Consider the following 10,417-nt stretch of genomic DNA (forward strand, 5'->3'; position numbering starts at 1 on the left):
TGTCCCCACTGTTAGGCTGCATTCACAAACACCTATGGAAGGGGGAGATGGATGGGAGATAAAATTAAAATAATATCATTTTATTTCAAACATCCCCTAACAAACTTGCAATGTGTTCAGTTCCCCCTTCTGACTTGCTATAATTTTGAAGTCCCCCTAAAAAATAAGGCAAAACGTGGCCGATATAGTGCCTCGTCCAAAAATCTCAAATCATAATATAGGAGTCTATTAGGCACCCTATTAATATTTTCCCCTTAAAAATAAGCTATATCTCTACACATGTGTGTTAAAATTCATGTAAATGAACTTTGCTTGAATTGGCAGGTAAAAGTGAATGTGTGCACAAAACATTTGATTTTTGGATTTCATCAATAATGTTGATTCATTTTACATGGTAGTCTATGAGAAAACTATGAAGACGTATTTTCCAATATAAAACTAGCAATATCTGTTCATCTATAGATGTTTGATAACTGATATAATTGAACTTGATTTGCATGGTGTGTTTACAAGTGCACATGTGTACAAGAAATTTAATTTTGGAATTTCGCTGAAAATGTTGATCCACTTTACTTGGGAGTCTATGAAAAAACTGTAAACAATATTTTCCCAATTTGAAACTTGCATTATTTGTGCATATATGGACCCTGAATAGTTGACATAATTGTACTTGATCAGAAGGAGGTGGTTACAATAATCGCAATCATGCACATCCGTAATCCAATAAGATCAGGTCAAAATTCGTAATACAATTGTTGCTATTGTAATCATAGACACAAAACAGTAAGAACAGACAGTAAATCACCGGTACACTCAACAAGTAAAATTCATGAAAGAAAGATAAATGGACCACTGGCCAAAGACAAAGAAGTGATGTCGGGTGTTTCTAAAATAGTAAGCGCATCCTGCCCGAAATGTGGCACCCGCTATACATCAATCTGTAAGTAAAATAGGTAGTGGTCATTAGCTAAGGCCAAATGCCACTAATGATCATATGTCGAAGACATATATTGTATTTATCTGCCACTTGCGATACCTGCTAAAAAAGCGTTTGAATGTAGAGACAAGTCTTTCTCTGATGTAACCTCGATTTAACAGTTTGTAAGAGATATGGCCATATCTATATACAAAAAAACCATATGAACATGACTGTGCATTTGTGTACAAGAAATTTGATTTGGGAATGTCGCCGAAAATAGTGATCCACTATACATTGTAGTCTATGAGGAAAGTACGAATAATTTCTACAATACAAAACTCGGTAAACCAGTGTATTTATGCATGCTTGATTATTGATATGAATGTACTTGATTAGACTAGGGTGGTTAAAAAACCATGTAGCCCATGTGTTTGCATGAAATTTGATTTTGGAATTTCACCGAAATGTTGATCCACTATACATGGTAGTCCATGAGGAAACTATGCATAATTTTTTACAATAAAAAACTAGTTAAACAGTGTATATTTATAGACGTTCGATAATTGATATTAATGTCCTTGATTAGAGTATGGTTGTTACAAGTGTATGCGTGTGCAAGAAATTTGATTTTAGAATATCACTGAAAATGTTGATTCACTATACATTGTAGACTATGAGGAAAGTACGAATAAGACACAGGTTATCCTCTCCCAAATTGTTATTCGAAGTTTGGTTGAGCTTAAGATTCCAGTCGTTATTGATGACACTATGCACTATTCTAAATAGTTAGTATATCGTCAAAGTCCTCAAAAATCAAAATGTACCATCTGCTATTGTTGGACTTGCTGCCAAAATCCTTTGGACTGCTCAAGGGACATACGTGGCTACAGCTGGCCGAAAACTGTCCGCTGTCACAGGCAAACCATCAGATCTCTTGATACGTAGAAAAATGACTGTGTTCTTTTGAATAGCCTTTCTTTGCAATCCTGTTTTCCTTCTGGTTCCCTCATTCATTTTCTCAAGTGACTCATCGAAAAATGAGACGGGGCCCTCACTAAATAACTCTTTTGAAAGTCAAGCTACTTGTGGTGCAAGTCACTGTCAAAAAACTCAGGGCAACAAGACCACTTTTTGTGATCCTCCGGACAAAAACCTGACAAATATCCTCCTTGGCTTTTATCTGTCCATGGGCTTTGTTGCAATTGCAACTGTTGTATTCCTTGTGGATCACATGGCTGAAAATGAGATGACAAAACACAGACACTGAAAAAACTTGGACCTACTTTACACCTCTGGGGAAATTATAAAATGCTGTTGCTTCTTCTTCTGCCATGTTGCGCTGGACTAGAGGGTGCATTTTTCAGCGGTAATTTTCCTAAGGTAAGCACTTTATTGCCAAAGTCTTATTGGGAACAGAACTTTTAAAGCATACCTTGTTATTGGTCTTGATTCTGTTATTTGTCTGGTAAGATTCTTAATTATTGATTTCTAACTGATGTCATTAGATAAACAGTATGCCAATCATCTGTCGGCCCCTCCAAACATGCAAAGTGGGCATTTTCGAATGACAAACGATCTGGACTTAATTAATTCAGGTACATGCATGGAAAATTGTACCAAGCAACGAGTAATCCATCCAAACATTCTTACATTATGTTCGTGCCATGCAACAATCAATCACTGCACTATATACCAAAACGTATCACAGCTATTTCTTTTCTTCCTCTACAGTCTTATGTCTCCTGTATCATTGGCGTAGACATGGTTGGATATGTCATGTCCGCTTCCGGATTTTCCTCCCTGTTTGGATTTTGCCTTCTAAATATAACAGCAAAGAGACTTGGACGGGTTATCCCTATGATTGCAGCTCTGGTGATCTGGCTTGCATGCTATGCTATGTTGTTGTTCTGGCCTCCTGACTCATCTGGTACTAAGTTGGTATTCTTGATTGCCATACTTTGGGGACTTGCCGAGAGTGTCTTAGTAACACAGTATTCATGTAAGTTGAAACCTTAAAACATTACCAATTATTTGTCAGCATTGCATCTTAATTATAATGACCTTAGGTTTAGTTTTTTCCATGGTATACTTGAACGTGAGAGAAAACATAATGTTACTATATGAGCTATGAGCTGTAGACAAGTTTAGCATGTATATTGTACAGCATGCAAGAAGCCACTTTAGTCAACATATGGTAATATTTTATATCATATATCACAGTGTTTTCATTTTACAATATCAATATGACTTTTCGAGATACTCTGTTGGTATTTTTGGAGCATGCCTATTACATTGGCAAGCTTTTACGTAAAGCAGTATTGGTGTTGGTTTTTAACTGTAGTTGATCCTGTAAAAGTATGGTACTTTTGACATTGACTTTTTTATGTTTTTTTATTCAGGTAGTGTGTTCTGGGTAATAGACCCATTTACTGAACAATTAAGTCTTGTAGAGATTTGCCTGCAGAGTTGTAACCAAACAGTAAATACATGGTCAATGACTATCTTTGCTGCTTGGTTTTTTTTCCCCACGGACAAAGTACAGGGGACTTATACATTAAATAGCGTCGATCCACACCAAGATCTCAAATATGGCAAGGCTGATTTCTTTCAAACCTGGGACAAGGATAACATACCGCCATACGCGTTTGCACTTCGTTTTATGCAACAATATAATGGCAATCAGGTGGCGATTGTTATGTATGAATGTGTGTTTATGCTAACATCTCAGGAGTTCTAGCAGTTTTTGATAATTCATCATGGTTTATATGTCTATAATGATTTGCTTTTTGGTATGATCAAATATGGCCACTAGGCGGCAATTTGGATATATTTGTATCTGCAATTTCGCACATATTTATACTTTGTATTACTTAAACTCATTTTATTCATAATTGTACACGGAAAAAATTACAATGATGCTTACAGAAGTTTTTCAGTGCGAAGAAATATGGCAATCATAACACCAATTCGTATAGTTTGTTATTTTAATGTTGGGCATTTCCTTGCCATTTTTTTGCTTACTCATCAAACATATCCACTACAAGGCTATTGTTAGTCAGCGTATGCACACCATTCTGTAATACAAAATGATCCAATATGGCTATTGGAGAGCGATCGATGAATGTTCAAGTCATTATGGGTTAGAGTCATGATAACCGCTATCCATACTGAATACTGTACGAAGTTAACAAAAAGACAAGTATGTTGGCATCAGTGTCCTGATCACATTATTTGAACATTACCATTTCAAATATGCTAATTTTTTTTCAGACGTCCATGTAATGGTTCTGAAGTGACTTCAAATAGGATAACTTCGACAAATTGTCATTGAAGATAACTTGTGATTTATAGAGTCGATGCCAGGAAAACCAAGTTACTCATCTGAAATCAATTCTGCCTGCTAAACTACACTTGATCTCTTTTTAGACATACACGTTGTTGTGGTGACACATTCATATTTTGCTCTTAGGTCGACTTTATTTGAAATTTTTCTATAATAATTTTTCTCTACAGCTGTATTTGCAATAATTTTTCCAAAACAACAAGAGGCAGCCTTTGCTAATCTCTCACGTTGGAGTGCAGTTGGATACACCGTCGGTTTTTCAACAAGTCTATTCATGTGCGTTTATGCCAAGATAATACTGTTGGTTACATTACTTGTTGTATCCTGGATGCTGTACCTTATTATGGAAGTCCTCAATCGACATGAGTTGTACGACCAAATCAAAACATCACAACCGCAAGAAATCAACAACTCAAGAGAACCAGAAGATAAATCGACATCTTAGAGAAAGTAAACATTCCGAGAGTAAATGTTATGTGGAAGTTAATAAGCTAATGTGTAATCTACAAGATGAAAATCTTGTCACATCCATAATTTTACGTATTTAAAAATTCCCAAAATGAGCGTTTCACAAATGAAATAAAAAATTATCAACAGAATGAAAACGTATGCACAGATTATATATATTGAAAAAATTATTTCAGTTCCCTGGTTTGATATTAAAATAATTTAAAATTTACTCGATATTTTTGAAAGATTTAAAGATTGAAATTTTTTGAAAGATTGAAATTTTAGTATTTAGTGAACAGGTGCACCGAGGAATGGAGGTGTGAATCTGTTCGAGATTTGCATGTCAGTGTCAAAAATATTCAAATGGGGGGGGGAAAGGACAAATCCTTCAAATTGCGAAAACTCTGTAACAGTGGGTCAGCTAGGGTTGAAACTTTGGATGCAGATTCTTTAAGGTATTTTAAATAAAATGTGTACACATTTGGTTGAAATATGCATGTTTATACTTTTGGGATAATTTTTTTCAGTTTTTAGTCAAAAAATCTTCTTCTCTGAGACGCCTTGCTTTAAAAGTTGGTATACATGTTCCTCGGGATAACCAAGTCAGGTTTGTACAAATTGTCATGTTATTTTCATGTTGGTAATTTTTGGGCAATTTTCCCAATTTTTGGTCGAAATTTTTTTCTCAAAAATCAACCGATCTGATAACTTTGATATTTGATATATAGGTTCGTAAAGTTTATCAAACTATATTGTTTTCAAATTCTACTTAAAACTGCAACTTTGGAATTTGGGGGCAATTTTGTCATTTTTGTTCAAAAATTTGTTTTCAAAAAATACTCGTCTGATAGGTTTTTAGACTTTATCTTAAACTGATATATTGAAATCAGGATGAAATCTACAATTTTGCATTTTGGGGCAATTTTTGCCATTTTGGTAAAAAAATCATTTCTCAAAAGTTACTACTATGATAGCTTGTATGTGAGTATGAGTATGAGTATGAGTACGAGTGTGAGTATGTATCTCAGTTGAAGATGGCAAGTTAGGTCAGGATTTGAAAAGAATAGTTCACCACAGTTTAAATTTTTCAGTAGATCTCAATGTCAACATCCTTGTAGAATTGGTTTTTTAAGTTGTTCCTAAAATTGCTGCACCAGTTGTACTGAAGAAAAGTGTTTACTTTTTCCTGTAGGGTTTCTGGGTCAACGGTTGTATCTCTCCATGTATGTAGTGTATGGGCAAAATGTAAACATTGTTCCATGTTATGCATTTCAGTTAATGTCATCTATGTTCATGAAAAATAATTTCATGTCCATGAACACTCTAGTAAAGTTAGCTGTGTGTCTGTAAAGGATACACTCTTGGCACTTTACTGTTGATTAAGCCCACTTAATATAGTCAGAAACTGTTTGTACAAAGGCAAAACCAGCTCTATCTGGAGTTTTAAATGAGAGCTTACGAATAGCAGCCTGTGTTGAAGATTGAGATACAATGTAACATTACCATGCACTAACCCATGCACAAGTCTTGTTCAGACATCTTATTTGTCCTACCTATACCATAATCAAAAAAACTGTTGTCATTGTACTTATCGCCTGCAGACAAAATTAAGCAATAACCCCCGCCGCAGGAGGGTGTACACGAGATTTTGGTACAATGCGCGACATATAGCACGAGGTGGTACAGTGAAGTTACAGGATCTATTTTTGATGGATATTTTGGACGTTAATTTTGTACCAGAAAAAAATCAGTTTTGAAATAATCAAGACGTGCGATGACTGCAACTGTGATGAACACTTGTGCAGAGTGTGTTGCCCGATGCAGCGAGAGCCGGACGCTGACACTGCTGGTTGCATTTGTTGTCAAATTTCGTCGCAGTCGCCAGGAGTCATCCAATTGTTATTTTGAACTTCTTAGTCTACATCGTCAGGACACACCGGTCTGTTGTACAGCCCAAACTTTGGTAAGGCCAAAGTAAGTAAATTCTTTGTTTTGCGTCCGCGCGCGCCTAGGTTTCTGGAGATTTTTCGGAAAAAAAACACAAACTTTCCTTTCAAAATTTCGCCGTTGGTGGCGCTATTTTGTCGCAAAAACAAGTCGTGGCTTTTAACTTTGCGACGAAATACTCCTTTACGGCAGTCAGATTTCACTAATGGACCATGCGGTGACGTAAAACAGTACCCTCTACACATTTACACCTGTCAATATACTCTCAGCCTCACGCCGGGGCCTCACGTTCTCGCTGTCTGTTGTGGCTTTGCCTGTTGTGGCTTTGTCGTCACGATAAAAAATGGATGAAAGCAGGGAAATAATCGAAGTTAAAAAACAGGAAACCTTTGCACGGCAACTTGAAGGCATGGTCATTGCGAGCAATTGGGACTTGAACAGAGAGAGATTCAGTCGGCCGATTGGACTTGGGTACCACGACTCATAGAGTATGGTAGACGGAAAAATCGGAAAGTGTTAAGGCTTATCCTAGTTAATTGGTCTTTTAGGTTTGCCAAAAATTTGGTTAATTCGTCTATTTTGACTTGAAACAAAAAATAAACCAGTGATCAGTCCTGTAAACGAAAGGCCTTTACATACTTTTTTGTTCAGTTATGGTATGGGAAAGTATATTAGAATCCCTCTGTGAAAGTTCAAACTTGTAGTAGGCGGTCGTAGCTGCTCTTGAAGGAGGTCACACTTTCTGCATTAATGACATCGGCTGGTTATTTATTCCAGATGTCCACAACTCTTGCTGAAAAAAGTACTTTCTTGTGTTAGGAGTCGAACGGTTAGTTTATGAAGTTTGGGACAGTGTCCTCAAGTTCTCGAGTTGGCTGCTAACTCAAGTGAAAGGTTACAGTGGTCATGGCCTTTGATAACTAACTCTAGCGTTGAGTCATGTCGGTGCGAATTCTTCTTTGTTCAAGTGTTATTAAACCAAGCTGTTTAAGTCTATTTTGATAATTGTAGTGATGGAGTTTAGGTATTATTTGCAGTGCTAAGATTTTTATGTCCTTTTGTAGCCATGATGACCATGCTTGTACAGCATGCTCGAGCTGTGGTCTCGCAAGTTGCTTGTAAAGACGAAGAATGACATTTTTTTTTATTTGATCGACAATGATCGTTTGATGAGATCAATTAACATTCTGTTTGCTTTTTTGCAAACTTATCACATTTGCTTGAAGGTTTTAAGGTAGAATGAAGTAGATCATTTTCTTCAGTTGTACGTCCCAGTGAAATATTGTTCACTTTATTGAAGGGGTTGTTGTAGCCAATATGCGTCCGCTATATGGTGTTCACTCATTTTTTGTAGCTTGTCCAAATCAGCTTGTAGAATTTCAGGATCACTACAATTTCGCAAGGGATGATATGTCTTGATATGTCAGTAAACTTTTGAGTTCAGAACTAATTTCACCGCCAGTATGATTAATGTAGATTAGAAAGAGCATTGGTCCAAGAACACCACTTGTGACGTATTCTCCATTCAGATGATGCTCCATTTATGACTACTCGCTGTTTTGTATTTGTCAATCATGCTTTGACCCACTTTAGAATATTTCCATTTATGCCACGATACTTCATCTTTTCAATCAATCTGGGGTGTGGTACTTAGAAAGTGCAAGGAATATAGATGTGAAGCTTCCACCTAAATTTGGGTCTGATGAGTCTGTGTGTGGAGACTGACAATTGCGAAATGCTTTCTTTTATTTGATGGAAAGGAAAGGTGCTGGTTTTACGGATGGTCCCGAGGAAGCTACAGGGAATACTTTTGTCAATTATATCATCAATTTCTTCTTCTTCTTCTGATGCCCTATCTTTCTAAAATTGAATGCAGAGGCTACAAGTTACCATTTCTGTTTGGTGTTTTCTTTCAAAACAGACACCTTTCAGCAAAACTGTGACATTCCATCAGAGCATAGGCATTACAAGAAACTTGAAAAAACGTACAAGAACTTGAGGACAAAAGACTGCTACTGTATACTGTTATAGTGTACCCATTCCTCAAACTGTCAAGGCTGTCAAGTTGCTGTGCAATGGTATTGACATGTGGACACTTTGAATGTACAAGAAAGAAATCTAAAACTAATAAGAGAAAAGCAAACGTCAAAGAATGACTGTTTATTTTGATCCATTTGTTATGAAAATGCATACAGTGATCATACAGTGTGTCACACTGTGACACGAGTATACATGTGGTTTGAGAAAAATTTTCCCGGCAAACAGATTTTGTGTGAAATTTTCTGTGTGTGTTTTTTAGCCGCTTACCCGCGTACCTTTTAGGATTTTGAGTGGACGCAAAACAAAGAATTTACTTACTTTGGCCTAAAGGATATTTGACATCTGGTTCTGTGAGGAAGTGTCAATTATTAGTGTATGAACGAATACAAGCTTCATTTCAAAGAGCGGTAGGATATATCGCGTCTCGACTCCCGCAATATCGAGGAAAGTGCACGGTGCACTGTCGTTGTGTGCATAACACCCCGAACATGCTGCTTTAGAGATGTCTTTCATCATCGATCCCAACTTATTTCCACGAAGAGGTGAGTTACAGACTCACACTTTATCTGTGTATCAAAATTCGGACTTTGGTCTTTGAAATAAAGCGGACTGTTTCCGTTTTTTTCGAGGGTCTATGGTTTAAACTGGTACGTTCAAATGCACCGACGACTGGGCAACTTTCGAACATGCTGGTTTAGGCCGTTTTACCAGAGCTATCAGTCACTATTTATACAAGCAAAATTTCTGGCCGCGTCAAGTAGACTTGAGGGAGCATTCATTTTTTACGAGCGGGGGAATTTAAGGGAATTTAAGAAACAAATGAAATTCAAAAAGGGACACCTGAAAATTAAATTTTTAAAATTTGGCACCCCCAATTCGCCAATTATAAAATTTGAACCCCCTGAAAATGTCAAAGATGTAAAAGCACCCCCCCTCCGAATTCAACTGACCCCTCCTCCCAGTAAAATTAATACTCCCTAATAAATAGTAAAGTGGCCATGGCTATAACATATTTGTCAACATATGAACTGCCCTGCTGGTCGATTGTCTTAAAATTATCACACAGGTAGAAAGACTTACATAAGTAGAAAGAGGTAGACCAAGTTTTTTGAGCTCATGACTAAATAATTTCCACTTTAAATGTGACCAGCTTAGAAATGTGGAACGCTTAGATGGTTATCTATAATAGAATAGAATTTTGTAGATGTTGATAAAAAAAGAATAAGAAAAAGTGATTTTTCATGATTTCTTTTGATAAGAAAGTCATTACTTTGTTATTTGGTACATATATTCGGAGGGACAATGTATTGGATATTTTGGTTGAAAAGCGTAAAATTTGTGTATATGCACTTTTTAATTTTGTTTCAGTTTTTTGGTCAAAGGTCTGGATCATCTGATTACCATGTATCAAAACACCGGGAAACTGTATGCACATAGTTGACGTATTCAACAAACTGAAACAAGTCTTACAATCCAGGGTACGATGGTGTGCTGAGTATGAATTTGGTTGGTGAATTTGAATCAAACTTCACAGCATTAGGGCCTCAGGCTCCGATGATGATGATCAGATGGTGATGATGATGATGATTAAATATGTAAAAATGAAGAAAAAGAAAAATATATTCGGACTCAGTAAATTTGTTGTTGCTGTTTATGTTGTTGTTGATAGTATTTGTAGAAAAGAACAAAGTATAAGAACAAAGTATGCGCTGCAAATT

At 36.4% G+C, this 10,417-nt stretch overlaps 1 protein-coding gene across 1 annotated transcript; it reads left to right on the forward strand.

Annotated features, from left to right (window-relative positions):
- Nucleotides 1-1,659: 1,659 nt before the first annotated feature.
- LOC139118302 (protein unc-93 homolog A-like) lies at nucleotides 1,660-4,736 on the forward strand. Its single transcript, XM_070681563.1, has 3 exons — nucleotides 1,660-2,299; nucleotides 2,651-2,918; nucleotides 4,433-4,736. Exons 1-3 carry the CDS (start codon nucleotides 2,228-2,230, stop codon nucleotides 4,705-4,707), a joined length of 615 nt encoding a protein of 204 aa, XP_070537664.1. The 5' UTR covers nucleotides 1,660-2,227; the 3' UTR covers nucleotides 4,708-4,736.
- Nucleotides 4,737-10,417: the final 5,681 nt, after the last annotated feature.

This window comes from Ptychodera flava, chromosome 19 (assembly GCF_041260155.1).
Source record: "Ptychodera flava strain L36383 chromosome 19, AS_Pfla_20210202, whole genome shotgun sequence".
In the NCBI taxonomy this organism is placed as follows: domain Eukaryota; kingdom Metazoa; phylum Hemichordata; class Enteropneusta; family Ptychoderidae; genus Ptychodera; species Ptychodera flava.

Excerpts from the sequence above, each read along its gene's own strand:
- LOC139118302 (XM_070681563.1), top strand. The coding sequence starts at position 2,228 with ATGCTGTTGCTTCTTCTTCTGCCATGTTGCGCTGGACTAGAGGGTGCA. Across the intron at positions 2,300-2,650 it reads TCAGCGGTAATTTTCCTAAG|TCTTATGTCTCCTGTATCAT; the intron begins GTAAGCACTTTA and ends CTTCCTCTACAG. Across the intron at positions 2,919-4,432 it reads CTTAGTAACACAGTATTCAT|CTGTATTTGCAATAATTTTT; the intron begins GTAAGTTGAAAC and ends TTTTCTCTACAG.